A 15,624-nucleotide genomic window follows, 5' to 3' on the forward strand; every position below is an offset into this window, starting at 1 on the left:
GAACAGTTTCCATTAGGCTGATAAGCTGGGCCCTAGCCTATTAACTTTTAAACCAAAATTCATAACCTGCTGCTTCTCTGCACAGCTTGCCTCTATGGCATTTACTGAGAGCTAATTCTTACAGGCAACACACTGTTACTCCACAGAGGAAAGGAGACACACGGTTTTCTAAGTTAGGTCACCAGTGTTGCTGCCTATAGTGAGTAGTTGCCTCTAAATTTCAGATTACTTCTCTTCTCTTTCTTTGGGGACCTTGTGTCATCAACCAGGAAAAAGAAGGAGGTCAAGCTCTCCTATTTAATTTTATTGTTGGAATTTTATCATTACTCCTCTGTCCTTGGAATCAGAGCAGTTGCTTTCCTTTCCCCAACCTTTCACCTTCCTATTAGGAGGCATGGAAAAAAAAGGCTAATTAATAATTATCTCTTTGAATGTGGCCCTAGCCTGTGGGAATACTTACCATTTTACCTAAGATGAACTTGTGCTAGTTCCAAGGTCTTTTTGCCTTTTAATGGAAATATTTAGTTTGCTGTTTCTTCTTTAAAAATGCACCTAGAAGGCTAGGAAGGTGGCTCAGTGGTAGAGTGCTTGCCTTGCATGCATGATGCCCTGGGTTCGATTCCTCATCACCACATAAGCAGAAAAAGCCAGAAGTGCCACTGTGGTTCAGCAGTAGAGCACTAGCCTTGAGCTGAAGAGTTGAGGGACAGCACCTAGGCCCAGAGTTCAGGCCCCACGACTGACCAAAAAGAAAAAAAAGCACCTAAATCCCAGCTCCTTGTAAGAAGAGTAATATTAGCAAAATTTCATCTCAGCTAACAAGCTGAGCATGGTAGTTAATGGGTGTAGTCCCAGCTACACAGGAGAAACAGATAGGAAGATCATAAACTGAGGCCAGCCCAGGCAAAAAGCATAACCTTACCTGAAAAATGCCTAAGGCAAAATCAAAGGCTGAGGGTATGGATCTGATGGCAAAGCCCTGAGTTCAAACCCCAGTACCCCAAAAATGAATCTCTTCTAGTTCCCCTCTGCCCTGCTCCCTCCCCATCCTGCCCTCCCATGTAAGCACGGCTCCCCCCTTGGCCACACACTCCTGCAAAGCTGTTTTTGCTGCTTAGCTTTTCTCTGAACAGATCTGAAATTGCTGCTCCTGTGGTTTTCTCAAAATTAACTTTGTCATGGTTCTTAAACAAATCAAAGTGAATTGTTGCATTAAGCTTTTTTATAAAGGAAAACTATGGAAAGAAAATAGGCAACACCAGCAAATTATACGTGGAAAAGTCCTAAACTATATATATACACACACACATATATATATATATATAAATAATAATCTAGTTCTCACTGTCATCTTACTGAAAGGAACAGAACCTCTAAAAGATCGCCATTCTGAGAAGCTCTTGGAAATCTTTATGTCTAAGTGATTGTATTAGATCAGCAATAATGACTATGTAATCTCAAAAGATAAATAAAATATTCTTAAAATGGATTATTGTCCTGAGAGTATTCTTTGCTTCTGTCACTAAGTAATTCAGAGGTGAGAGGTCTCTGGGCAAAGGTGTAAAATGCTGAAGCTCTTACCCATAGGCTGTAACCATTGAGTGACCATTGCCTTGAGACTTTCATTCCTTGCTAGGTCACTGTACTGGTAAATACCTTGTTCCTTCTGCCCACATCCACCTGGACACACACACGGCTCCAGATATAAAGAACATGCCTTCTTACAACCACTACCCTGGGGAGTGGAGAGTGGTAGCTTAAGGTACAAACACGAATGCATAGCTCTAAGTCCCTCATGCCCTCTGGGTGCAGGCCTTAGCTGGAGAGCACAGGAAGGTCAGCATAACCATAGTTTGGGACCAAAGGGCTCCAGGCATTCAGGATCTCCCTACATTCATTCAAAGGGAAGGAAATTATTTGGGCAGAGATTTGTTGGTAAGTCAGGTTACCTGGCTAACTCAGTAACTGGAGGATGAATCCAGTTGCCTGTTCTTTCTCATCTACCAGTAGAAGTAACCAGCTCTGGGAAGCTTTTAGATGATCATCCTGTTTAGCTGTACATCCCGTACATGAGATGTTTTCCTTATCAGACTATTCTGCCATTTTGTCTTGTGCTTATTTAAGCTAAGAGCCACAGGGAAGTTGGTAATGGCTGAAAGCTTTAGCCATTCCAGTTCAGATAAGGCAGCAGCTAGCAGTGAAGCCTTCGAGTCAGCTGGGAGGATTTGCTCCCTCTATAAAGCTTGATTCTTTTGTGAAGGATGAAAACCCATGTGCCTGGTCTTAGTTTCATACTCCTAGAATCAGTCCAGGCTGCCCGCTGCTGGGCATGCTTCTCTACCTCATAATAATTATAGAAAGAGCCTAAACTCTGAATTGGGCTAATGCTTGAGTTTGAACTCCAGCTTTGCCATTTACAAGTTGTATAACTTGGCAAAATTATATAACCAATCAAAGCCTCAGTTTTTTTGCCTGTGAAATTGATAATGATTATCTCCTAGGGTAAAGATTCAATGGCCTGATGTATCAAAAAATAAAAAAAGTGCTACTTACAGACAGGCGCACACTGCTTACTGCATAAACATCAGTTCCATGTAGGGAACTCTAGCCTACATTGCATTATTACACCCACTCATGCCCTTTATGGAGAAAGGAGGTGTTCTTTTTCTACTATATTGTCCTAACTGCTAAATAGCCTCAAAAATAAAGTAGTTTAAGACTTCATCTTCTTTATAAGCTGTGTCAGTGCCAGGCACTATTTATTATTTGCCCTCTAGGGATTAAAGTGCTTAAGTGAACAAAGGGGTATGTATGTTCCTAGTAACTATACCCGGTTATACCTCCAGCCCTTGGAATAAAACCTGAGATTTGGGACAAGGGACATTTGCAATGTTGGTTTTAAAGTAACTCACTTCTGGACCTTTCTATGCAAACAAAAAACAGACCATCCCTGATTATTTAATTCCTAGGTATACTTATGGTTGCCTCTGATCAATAATGTGGCAACAAATTATCACTTCCTTGTTGGCAAGTAAGTTAAAAGAAATTTTAGGAGTGCTAATTCCATGATCTGTAGTTTCTTTCTTTTTTATCTTTTTTGCTAGTCCTGGGGCTTGATCTCAGGCCTGGGCACTGTCCCTGAGCTGCTTTTGCTCAATCAAGGCTAATATTCTACCACTTGAGCCACAGCGCCACTTCCGGCTTTTTCTGTTTTTGTGGTACTGAGGAATCAAACCCAGGGCTTCATGCATGCTAGGCAAGCACTTTACCACTAAGCCACATTCTCAGCCCAATGACCTGTAGTTTCAACATTTGCAGTTCTCACTTTCTTATTAATTCTCAAAGTGTCCCTCCCACCCCACTCCCAACCCAGACATCTTTACAAGTTCTGAACATTTAGGCCTATGTGAGCAGACAGATGTCTGATCTTTATTGTCTTCCATTCCACTTAGTGTGGAAAAGATCATGGACTGAGGTTTTTCCTGTTGATCTTTGCAATCTCTACAACACCAATTTTTCAAATTCCTTCTCTAAAAGTAAGGGCAAAGGCAGCCTTAAATCCGGCAGTTAGCTTTAGATAGAGGCTAGAGGAGTCCTGGGTGCTGTCTTCAATCCCAGTTCTAAGAGATCAGTCTCTGGCCTTCACCCTAAGGATAGACAAAAAGGAACAAAACCTCAAAACTGGCCATTGATAGAGATTTCTGCCACTGTTTAGGATAGTACTTTACTGGTTAATTAAGATCACAAAAAAACAAGTTGTGGAGCTGTCAGTCCCCAAATATTCACTGCTTAAGGAGAGAGGTATTGAGAAGAAAAGTAGATAATGAATTCCTTTTTAGTAAGAAACCCACTTGGGCTATGGCAGGTTGATCACATTAAGTCAGTGATGAGCTAGGTGTGGGTTGTGAATTTTAATACAAAGTAGAGATTTTTAAGAGTTTAACAAATTACACCCTCGAAAAAAATTCCAAAATCAAATCACTTAGGCCTTAAGCCAAGAGCTTTCTTGGAAATTCACATCAATTCAGTTCCCTAAACTGAATTGAAGATTTTGCTCTTCAAGGAACATTTTTTGCAATATCTAGGCATTTTGGGTTCTCATAAGTAAGGTGAGAGGAGACCAGAAGTTCTGCTAAACATCCTACAATTGCAGTCCCCCTAATAATTTTTCAGCCGAAAGTATCAAGAATACAGAGTGAAATCCTTTGTGAAACAGAACTAAACATCATACAGGCTCACGACTGTAATTCTAGTTACTCAAGACTGACACCTAGAGAATTAGAGTTCAAATCTAGCCTGGGCAGAAAAAGTACTTAAAAGACCCATCTCCAATATAACCAGCAAAAAGCAGGGCTGGAGTGGTAGGGCACCAGTTGAGCAAGCAATAAGCCAAACAAGTGCAAAGCTCTAAGTTCAAACCCCAGGACCTACAAAAGAGAGGAGAGAAGGGAGAAAATAAACTTGACCCTAGGAAAGAGGTAGAAATAAGATGAGTGGTGTCAGAAAGTAGATGTTTGAGATGTTGGAAAGAAAGGAATCTAGAAATCCCACAAAATTGCTTTCAAGCCTGCCTTGATATGTCACCTACCATCCAGAAAGAAGAAAGAATGACACAAAAAGGATTGGAAACCAGCAAGGTGATGCACACCTGTACTCCCAGCACTGGAAAGGCCAAGGTAAAAAAATAGAGTTAGGCCAACCTGTGCTACACAGTGCAAACCTGTCTTAAAGAAATATGGGAAGAGGGCTGGGGAGGTAGCTCAGCGGTAGAGTGCATGCCTTGCAAGCATGAAGCCCTGGGTTCGATTCCTCAGCACCACATAAACAGAAAAAGCCGAAGTGGCGCTGTGGCTCCAGTGGTAGAGTGCTAGCCTTGAGCTGAAGAGCTGAGGGACAGCGCCCAGGCCCAGAGTTCAGGCCCCATGACTGGCAAAAAAAAAAAAAAAAAGAAATATGGGAAGAAAGGAAGGGAGAGTAAGAAAAAAAAAAAATGAAAAGAAAGTGGCAGAAGGAAGGAGGCCTGGAATTGTCCCTAAAATATAGGAAAAAAATTCCTTTAGACCTTTGTTTTAGGAAAATGGGAAATACTAAGATTTTTTGTTCTCAGCAAAGTTGGCTTTTCACAGAAAGCTTCTTGGGAGGTCTTTAACTCCCATTTCCTACCAAGGAGGACATGTTTCTTACTGCTTACCCTGTTATACCAGAATCCTTGTTAAAAACTTTTAAAAGTTAGCTGGGTGCCGGTGGCTCATACCTGTAATCCTAGCTACTCAGGAGGCTGAGATCTGAGGATCTCAGTCCAAAGCCAAACCTGGCAGGAAAGTACATGAGATTCTTATTTCCAGTAAAAGCACTCAGAAAACAAGTGGTGCTGTGGCTCAAGTGGTAGAGTGCTAGCCTTGAGCTGAAGAGCTGAGGGACAGCACCCAGGCCCAGAATTCAGATCCCACGACCTACAAAAAAACAAACAAAAACCCCCACAAAACTTTAAAAAGTTGTTTTTGGAGGGAAGGGTGACATTGCCCAAAAAGAATGTACTGTTTACCTGACTTATGTAACACCTCTGTACACCTTTATAATACTAATAAAAATTAATGCTTTTTTAGAATCTTTAAAGACAGTGGCCAACCAAGAGAACACAAATTTCCTCCACAGAACAGCATCCCCACATTGTGACAAGACACGATGTACCTTAGGAACTACAAGGAGTTCTCCATGAGTCCCAGTTTCTTTATCAGTAATAACAGATTCTCAAAGATTACCTGTCAGGGAGAGGCATGATGTATCTGGAAAGTACCGTACCCAGTGTCATGTCTGGCACAGAGCATAGTTAAAACGCCCAACCCTCTTCCTAAAGCAACTGAGTTGTGTGGCTAATGAGTTGGTTCCATCCAATCCCTTCAGCCTACTTGTTTGGAACTTCTATGACCAAGCCAGATCTGCCCGTTTTGTTGCACTCGCTTTCTCACTGAATTTGGTTAAATTTTAAAAATCACAGGGCTGGGAAGGTGGCTCAGTGGTAGAGTGCTTGCCTTGCATGCATGGGATCCTGAGTTTGATTCCTCAGCACCACATAAATAGAAAAAGCCGGAAGTGGCACTGTGGCTCAAGCGGTAGAGCACTAGCCTTGAGCTGAAGTGCTGAGGGACAGCACCCAGACCCAGAGTTCAGGCCCCACAACCGACCAAAAAAAAAAAAAAAAAAAAAGCACTCTCCCCTCCCCCACCAACACTGAGCCATTGGGAAGGAGCTTAAAAGAAAGGAAAAAAGGAAAGGCCAGGAGGGGTGGGGGAGGGTCTTGCCGTCAATTCAGTGCAGTCAGGGTACAAATACAGCAGAAAAGGGCAGATGGCCAGGAGCAGCAGCCCTCAAGGGCATCAGTGACAAAAAAACAAACCAACAAACAAACCCAACACCCCAAGCCCTACCCCTAAATTCCCAGTCTCCTGATCAGCCCAGAGACTGAGAGCCCCGCATTTCTAGTTGTGGCCCTGGCTACCGGCTGTGCCATCTCTCTCCTGAGAGTTAGCTGGATGTGAGACTTGTGCATCTTCTAGGATTAGGCGGCCAGGGTCCAATGCAGACAGCAGTAGAACAGGGGGCGACGACTGAGAGCCCTGGAAAAAAAGGAGAGGACCTGCCTGCACTCAAGGTGAGTTCAGGAGGTGAAGTGGAAAACCAACCTAGGAGACCATCAGCAGTAGCACCTGCTGAAAGCCGCAGAAATTAAAATAAATAAACAAGTCCGGAAGGGGAAAATATTCCTTGAAAGAACCCCCAACCCTCCGAGTCCCACTCCGGCCGGTCAAGCAGCCAATCACGACGTGGGGCGGAGCCGAGGGGAGGGGTCGCAGCCAATAGCGACTGGAGGGCGGAGCCTGGTGCCAGGCGCGCGCGGTGGCGGGGTCGCCTCGGGCAGAGAGAGCTGTTGAGGGTAGCCGCTGGCCAGCCGCATGGAGGACCCTACGGTGCCCGGGGCCTCCGGGTCAGGGGGCCTGCCAGCCAATGGTAACGGCAATAACGGCAAAGGCAAGCCGGCGGTGCCCAAGGGCCGGGAAGCGTTCCGCAGCCAGCGGCGGGAGTCGGAGGTGAGGAGCCCCGAGGGCTTCGGCTGGGGACCCGGGAGACGCCCAAGGGCGGGAAGCGGAGGTGGAGGTGATTCGGCCTTGGCCCTGAGACCACTCGCGCTCCCGGAGTCAGCTCCTGCGGGTTCTTCCGCCCCGACCCTGCTCCGCACGGCTGCCTCCACCGATGGGGGCCTCCCCTGTCCCCCAGCACGGAGAGGGAGCGCTGTAGCGAGCCTGGCCGATGATACTTTGCAAATCTTTATGTCACTTGTTCTCCGCCGCACCCGCCACCTCCTCCCCCCGCAGAAATACAGACCCCGATTTACAGACGACGGGACTAGCGCAGGGAGGCTGAAGCCGGCCTGGCGGGGTCAGCGGGCGGGTCGCCGTCCTTCCACTCCAGGCTGCCTGCAGGGGGTGAGGGGCTGTCCCTGGCCTGGGTTCAGGTCGGCCGTTTTAGGGAGCATCTTTCGCCGGCCTCGGGTCCCTTGCCCGGAAGGATGAAGTGAAACAGGACTCAGGCGGGGACTGTCCGGCGGGGGGTTGTTAGAACGGACCCGCCCCCAAGATACAGCTAGGAATATAAGAAATATTTGGGTCTTGTCTTCCTCTTCTAAAAAAGAAATCCGAACTAGGGCGACGACAAAAGGACTGAATGATCACTCCCTCACAACCTCGCCCAGCCAGTTCCTATCCATTAGCCTAGTCCGATTGTATCTGAGCAGCGATTACCAGAATAGACCTGGAAATGTCAGGTGTGGGGATCATCTGGTGTAGCCCTTTATTTTACAGAGTAAAACAGGCAGAAATAATTTGCCCATCATCAGACATATAGCCGAGTGAGTGGTCAAGACCACCAGGCTCCGGCGTGTGTCACACCAGGCTTGGAACCTTAGCACTATCAATTAACTGTAATTTAGGCAAATTACAAAACCTTTCTGAGCTATAGTTCTTTCATTTGTAAAAAGGGGTTAAACATTGCTTAGCTCAGTTCATGTAATTAATTGGCCCATACACCATCAAGTGGCAGAGCAGGTACAAGAACTAGGTCTTTGGCATTCCAGTCCAGTTTGCTATTTGAATAGCATTTCACAGTATCACTGCAAAGATTTTATATATGCCTCCAATTTTGATACAAGCAGAATAGGAATTATCCATCGACTCTTCTTTTTCGTGGTGGTGGTGGTGGTGGTGGTGGTGGTGGTGGTGGTGGTGGTGGTGGTGGTGGTGGTGGTGGTGGTGTGTGTGTGTGTGTGTGTGTGTGTGTGTGTGTGTGTGTGTGTATTGGTACTGGGGCTTGAACTTTAGGCCTCAGCAATCTTTTAGGGCTTTTTTTTTCCCACTCACACTTGGTGTTCTACCACTTAATCTACACCTACTTTGTTTGCAGAAATAATTTGCCCATCATTGGAGGTGAGGAGTCTTCTGGGTTTGCTCAGATTTGTCTGCTGTAAGTTGGCATCAAACCAAGATTCTCAGGTCTCAGTCTCCCGAGTACTTAAAATTATAGGCATAAAACACTGGTGTCTTCTGCATCTAAATCCCTATGTTTAGGGTAGTCTATGCCTCCTTCCTTCTCAGGGGTATTGTTCTTGCTGAAGTGTCTTTTGAAGTATGAGTCATTCATTAATTCAACCATTAGTTATTGAGCTATAGTCATTGTTTTTGTGTGTGTGCATGCATGCTAGGGATATATCAGTGAACAAGACTGGGTCTTTGTCTTTGTAGAGATAGCATCATAATAGAGTTGGGGAGATAGACAACAAACCAATAAATAATTTCAGAGTGCTATATTCTGTCTCTCTTCTGAAGTAGCTGTTCATTCAACCATTAAGTCTTCCTTCAACTAAAAGCTCTGGTAGTACTGTGCTTTTGCTAATGAGTTCAGGGTCCACTTGCACTGCAGTTTACCTACTGATTTTCTGCAGCTACATTCTTCATGCCTGGAAATGAACAACTGCAGTAATCATCTCTATCTGGGCTCATTGCCTGCAGATAGGCTGGGTGAAAAGATTAGCTCTCCTCTACCTTCCACTGCAGCAGGATGTGCTTGTCAGTTCATCCCCGATCACTGGAGTACCCAGGTGCCAGATCTGCTTTTCCTTCTCTCTCTCTTTGCTTTCCTATGGAAGACAAGCCTTAGGGAGATGGGTTTCTTTGCTGTCTAGGGAATAGAATTACTATTGTCAAGAGTCTTTTCATAACAATATTTATAGGAGCACTATTGAACTACTCTCTCCCAATGGCTCAGTATATGACTATCCTACACACTAAAAAAGGAAGCTACCGGGGGTTGAGAATGTGACCTTGTGGTAGAGTGCTTGCCTACCATGTATAAAGCCTTGGGTTCAATTCCTCAGTACCACATAAACAGAAAGGCTGGAAGTGGCACTGTGGCTCAAGTGGTAGAGTGCTAGCCGTGAGCAAGAGAAGTTCAGGGACAATGCCCAGGCCCTGAGTTCAAGCACCAGGACTGGCAAAAGGAAAAAACAAAAACAAACAAGGAAGCTATATGGGCATCATGGTTCCTTCCTGTAATACTAACTACTCAGGAGACTGAGATCGAAGGATCATGGTTCAAAGCCAACCCAAGCAGAAAAGCCCACAAAACTCCATCTCCAAAATAATCAGCAAAGGAAATGGAGGTGTGCTTCAAGTGTAGAGTGCTAGCCTGTGAGTGAAAAAGCAAAGCAACAGTGCAAAGCCCTGAGCTCGTTCATTTATTCATTCAAATATTGATATTCTAAATACTAGGACTAACCCATTAAGATATTGATATTCTAAATACTAGTAATGATGTGGTATAGCAGACAGGCTGAGCTGGAGCCTACATTCCAGGAGTTTGTTTACTATGTGCGATTTCCATCCAGACTGAATGATGACAATAGTATTCAGGAGCAAGCACAATGAGGCCTCGAGTTCAAACCCCAGTACTGGCCCAAGAAAAATGAGTATGGAAAGAAAAGGAAAGATCACAAATTCTAAAAAATAAAAATACTTATCAATATTATAGCTTCATGCATTTAAAACATCTTCAGTATTCAAAAGTAGAGAATTGTTTAGGTAAACTGATAGATATCTAGCTATTTATAAGGCCACTTAAAGTGATAGTTTTAATAATATGAGGTCTTTATAATATTAAAATTGTAATATAGTATTACCAAGTGCTATGGTAGGCTGAATGCCTTTTCTATCGTTAATTCACTTAGTCTTTTTTTTTTTTTTTGGTCCAGTCGTGGGACCTGAACTCTGGGCCTGGGCGCTGTCTCTCAGCTCTTCAGCTCAAGGCTAGCGCTCTACCACTTGAGCCACAGTTCCACTTCCGGCTTTTTCCTTTTTGCTTATGTGGTGCTGAGGAATTGAACCCAGGGCCTCAGGCATGCAAGGCAAGCGCTCTACCACTGAGCCACCTTCCCAGCCCAATTTATTTAGTCTTTACAATAACCCTATGAAGTTAGTTATCACTGTCCCCATTTTACAGATGAGGAATTTATCTGCACACCATTTTTCAGATATCAAATGATATGGGTTCTGTGGCTCAATCCAATTCTGACACTTCCAGAGTTAGTGCACACCAATGCATACCCGGAAGTTAAGTGCACAGTCTCACACAACTGCCCCCACCTTAGATGCTAGCTACAAATATAGACTGTCCCGCATTTCTACCTAGCTAGCTACAGATTCCTGGGTTATCATGCCTAGCTTTCAGGTTTGATAATTTGCAAGGATGATTCATGGATCTTCTGGAATGCATGGAATTAAGATTATAGTTTCTTAGCTAAAAGTATAATTGAGTATCAGCCAAATGGAGAAGATGCATAGGACAAGGGACAGGGCCTGAGTGGGGCTGAGCTTCCATGCCTTACGCAAGGGTGTCCCTCTGCTAGCACAAACCCAAAAGTTGCCTAAGTCCTTGTTTTAGGGGGTTTGTATGGCATTTCATTACATAGGCATGATTGAACAATTTGAACACTTGCCTGAACTCAATCAGAAGTTCAATGTGAACTCCCTCCCCCAGGTTGGAATGGGACCCTACCTAGTTACACCCTCAAAAGCTGGGAGGGTACTTGCCAGATGAAAGAGCCAAATGAGAATTCTACTGCCTTGCTGATCTAACCTTGGCCTCCAGTAGGGAAAGAAGGTGAAATAAGGGTATAATCTTCCTTGGCAACTCCTGAGAAACGTCTCTATTACAGGGCTCTGTGGACTGCCCAACTCTGGAATTTGAGTATGGAGATGCAGATGGCCATGCAGCGGAGTTATCAGGTATGCTGAAGTAGATGGCTCAGTAGTGAGTGGAAGAATCGGGGAGGGGTGGGGCGGGTGTCTGTGTCTCCCCTAAAGGCTCTGTGGTCTTTTTGTTTGTTTGTTTTCTTGGTCGGCCCTGGGGCTTGAACTCTGGGCCTGAGCGCTGTCCCTCAGCTCTTCAGCTCAAGGCGAGCGCTCTACCACTTGAGCTACAGCGCCACTTCCGGTTTCCTGGTGGTTTATTGGAGATAAGAGTTTCACGGTCTCTCCTGCCTGGGCTGGCTTTGAACCGTGATCCTCAGATCTCAGCCTCCTGAGTAGCTAGGATTACAGGCGTGAGCCACCAGCGCCCGGCTCTGTGGTCTTTTGAATAAAAGCTATTGCTGCTTTCTTTTTTTTGTCCTCTGCAATGGTAAACAGCTCTTTGCTTACTCTCACATCTCCTTCTGTGAATTATCCTTGTCCATGGTATTTATTCTTTTATTCTGTCACTTTGGTGTACCCTCAAATCATTTTTCTGCCCACTTTGTTCCCAATACTTGTTTCTCTTCCATACCTTTATATATCCATTCTTTCTTTTTTGGGGGTCTGGTCATGGGCCAGAACTCTGGGCTTGGGTGCTGTTCCTCAGCTCTTCAGCTCAAGGCTAGCATTCTACCACTTGAGCCACAGCGCCATTTCCGGCTTTTTTTTCCTGCTTATGTGGTTCTGAGGACTCGAACCCAGGGCCTCATGCATGCAAGACAAGCGCTCTACCACTGAGCCACCTTCCCAGCCCTGTATATCCATTCTTTCTGCCCTACTCTCTTTGTCTCACCCCCCTTCCCTGAGTCTCCTCTACGTCCATCTTTCCCTCTTCCCATAACACTTGTTCCCTATTAAATTCTAAGCAATAGCTGAGGAGAACTAGACAACTGTCTAGCCAAGCAAGGCTGGATATGTCACGTGTAACCATCAGAGTAGAGTTCTGCTTTGGACAGCTGGGAGATGGAGTTAGGTGATCCTATTCTTTTAGTTCTGGGCTGCTTTTCTCTGACTGGAACTTTAGCTTAGGGTAAATGTGATCTCCTCACATTAAGGGCTTCTGTGTTACACGTGCAATGATGCTAGTTATTAATAAACGAGCTTTGGTTGGAGATGGTGTGAAAGTTAAATATTCTGTCATAGGAAAATAATACTTTGAAACATGCTTTTTCAGAGAAAAACATTTCAAAAGAAGTTCTTGTGAATAAGCTTGGGGAATAAATTTTGTGATGAGTGACAGAAAAATAGCTAAGTTTAGAAAGGAACAAAGGACTAGAATCCAGAATATGAATAAATGTAAAGAGAGAGAGGGATGGGGCTGGGAAGGTGGCTCAGTGGTAGAGCGCTTGCCTTGCATGCGTGAGGCCCTGGGTTCGATTCCCCAGCACCACATAAGCAAAAAAAAAAAAAAAAAAAAGCCGGAAGTGGCGCTGTGGCTCAAGTGGTAGAGTGCTAGCCTTGAGCTGAAGAGCTGAGGGACAGCGCCCAGGCCCAGAGTTCAGGCCCCACGACCGACCAAAAAAAAAAAAAAGAGAGAGAGGGATAAAGAGTTGAGCAACCCACTAGAGAAGTAGACAAAGAATATAAGCATGAATTCATAGAAGATAAAAACTTAACAGTCCATAAATAAATAAAATATAATAAATACATTATAAATAAGTAAATGTATAACTTCATTATTGATGGAGAAAAGCATATTAAAACAATAAGGTGTGATTCCATAGTCATTTGATTATAGAAATTAAAAGCCTGATGAGCGCTTTTCTGCTCTGCTATGTATAGCAGACAGGGGAACACAGTATAAAATTGGAAAGCAGTTAGGTCATATCTAATAAAGTTGAAGATGTGTACATATAAGACCCAGAAAATCTACCCTAAATAGCCTTATACTAGGGAACAATAATATGTACAATGATGTTTGTTATCATAACTTTGTTTATAATTGTGAACAGTTGAAAACAATTCAAAATGTCCTCTCCAGGAGAATGAATAAACTTGCATATCACTGTAGGAGTCAAAAATATAGACATGAATGTAATTAGTTTACATAAACATGTTTTAGCATCAGTAAATTCCTGAAATAGAAGTGACCAAAGAACTTCTACAGTATGATACTACTAAAATTAAAAATTCAAGCTGGATGCTGGTGGCTCACACCTGTAATCCTAGCTACTCCGGAGGCTGAGATGTGAGGATCACAGTTTAAAGCCAGTCCCCAGGCAGGAAAGTCAGTGAGACTCTTATTTGCAACCACCAGAAAACTGCAGGTGGTGCTGTGGCTCAAGGTGGTAGAGTGTTACCCTTGAGTGTTTTTAGAAGCTCAAGGACAGCTCCGCGGCTCTGAGTTCAAGCCCCACAACTGACAAAAAAATTAAAAATTAAAACCCTGTGTGTGTGCTCATGTGTGCTCACATACTCACGTGGCTTTTACACTCAGAGTTGGCACTCTAATATTTGCGCCATACCTCCACTTCTGGCTTTTTTTCTGGTTAATTAGTTTCATGGACTTTTCTACCTGGGCTGGCTGCAAACCTTGCTCCATATCTCCACCTCTTGAGTGGCTAGGACTACAAGCATGAGCCACTGGCTATAATCTTGGTACCCAGACGAGATTAAAAACATTTATTTATTCTTATTTTTTTGTTGGTCATGGGGCTTGAACTCTGGGCCTGGGCACTGTCCTTCAGCTCTTCAGCTCAAGGCCAGCTCTCTACCACTTGAGCTACAGCGCCACTTCCAGTTTTCTAGTGGTTTATTGGAGATAGGAGTCTCACGATCTTTCCTGCCCAGGCTGGCTTTGAACCTCAATCCCCAGATCTCAGCCTCCTGAGTAGCTAGGATTACAGGCATGAGCCACCAGCACCTGGGAACTTTCTGGTTTTAATACTTCATCTTTTGCATGATGAATTTTGTAAGATGAATTTTGCAGGTTGAAGAGGACAGTTTTAGTCTCAGTTTTGTATTTAGAGTCTATAGTCAAAGAAGTTAGATTTTCCAGGATACAAAAAGTCCTTTGGCAGCCATAGCTGCTTTCTATGTGGTTCATTGCTGCCTCTGCCCAGGTGGCAGTATGCAGCAGCCTAAACTTCGACACTCTTCAAGGAATTTCATCAGGGAGAAAATGAATTGGCCCCAATTCTGCAAAGCAACCTAGCATGTATTTTTTTCAGTCCTTGTCCTAGCTTCTTGAACGACATAGGGATCTTGGCTCTAAATTCAAGGAGTTGTGTTGTCTTCATCTTCCCTAGATATAGGATATAGAGTAGTTTCAGCTGGGCTTGACAAAGCAAGCATTCGTTGCAATCCTAAAAACACAGAAGTGATGACATTAAGACCCCTTGCTCCAGCCCTCTTGCCCTCACAAATGTCAAAGGCTGTCTTTTCGGCTGCGGCAGCCAGCTGGCAAGAGGAGAACAGGTTTGATGGTTTAATCACCCAGGGACACAAGTAGCTATTTTTAACTGCTCTGAAAGAGAGGAAGCTGGCTCTGGATTGAACTGGACAGTGGAATGTTTTGGAAGCTTCAGCAGTTTCATGCCATCCTTCTACTCTAAACTCCCTTCTTATGGGTCTCCTGAATGTGCTTCTGTTCTCTTTCCTGCCACAGAACTGTATAGCTACACTGAGAACCCGGAATTCACCACTAACAAGAGGTGCTTTGAAGAAGATTTCAAGACTCAAGGTGATCTTCAGACCATTACTCACAGACACATGCTTTCCCCTCCTTGATATCCCAGTAAACGACTAAAACAAGTATGATTCTTCATCCTCTCCCTGCTGTCCACCCTTCACTTCTTGCTTATGGGGCACAGTTTATCTCAAGAGTAGAAGCCATGATGGAAACAAGAGAAGCCCGAGCTAGGGTCTTTGCTCTGGTAGAAAGTACAGGAGAGTGGATGGTGGTGTAAAGCTGGACGAGTGCCCTGCTGCCTGATGGAAACCTGGGCCTAGCCTAGTCCTTGACATCAATGCTTAACTGCTGCCTCCAACTCTGCCTCACTCTCAGTAACACTGAAATAACCTCAGCTCTCTGGTATGTTTTTAAAAACTTGGTCAATTGCCATTCAATTTTCAATTCAATAGATGTCTGTTGTATTGGAAATGCAAGAAGCAGGGGTGAGGGTAATTGCTGCTTTTACAAAGAGATTATATAATCTGGTAGCAGAGGGGAGAAATGCACATCATAAAACTGGCTGAGGTGAAGAAGAAAATGCTGTGTCCTAGAAAATAAAGATAGTTTGTTGGGAGCAAAGCTTTTGGCTAGGGCATTCATGTGAAAGGGGTC

At 44.3% G+C, this 15,624-nt stretch overlaps 1 protein-coding gene and 1 long non-coding RNA gene across 3 annotated transcripts in view; one reads left to right on the forward strand and one right to left on the reverse strand.

Moving 5' to 3' along the window:
* Positions 1–504: 504 nt before the first annotated feature.
* LOC122121880 lies at positions 505–1,483 on the reverse strand. The gene is made up of 2 exons (XR_006150044.1): positions 764–1,483; positions 505–552 (listed from the first exon to the last, which is right to left on the reverse strand). It is a non-coding gene; the product is annotated as an uncharacterized LOC122121880 (long non-coding RNA).
* A 5,417-nt stretch (positions 1,484–6,900) lies between these two features.
* The window catches only part of Strip2 (striatin interacting protein 2), a 51,700-nt gene continuing 42,976 nt past the window's right edge, over positions 6,901–15,624 (forward strand). Inside the window, exons 1-3 of one of the 2 annotated variants that reach the window (XM_042696090.1) lie at positions 6,901–7,088; positions 11,264–11,333; positions 14,947–15,021. In XM_042696090.1, coding sequence (XP_042552024.1) covers positions 6,954–7,088; positions 11,264–11,333; positions 14,947–15,021 — 280 coding nt within the window. In that variant the 5' untranslated portion in view covers positions 6,901–6,953. The remainder of the gene's footprint in view (positions 7,089–11,263; positions 11,334–14,946; positions 15,022–15,624) is intronic. The other variant, XM_042696088.1, reaches the window with a different exon arrangement.

Source organism: Dipodomys spectabilis, unplaced genomic scaffold (assembly GCF_019054845.1).
Source record: "Dipodomys spectabilis isolate Male_0828 unplaced genomic scaffold, ASM1905484v1 ptg000197l, whole genome shotgun sequence".
In the NCBI taxonomy this organism is placed as follows: Eukaryota; Metazoa; Chordata; class Mammalia; order Rodentia; family Heteromyidae; genus Dipodomys; species Dipodomys spectabilis.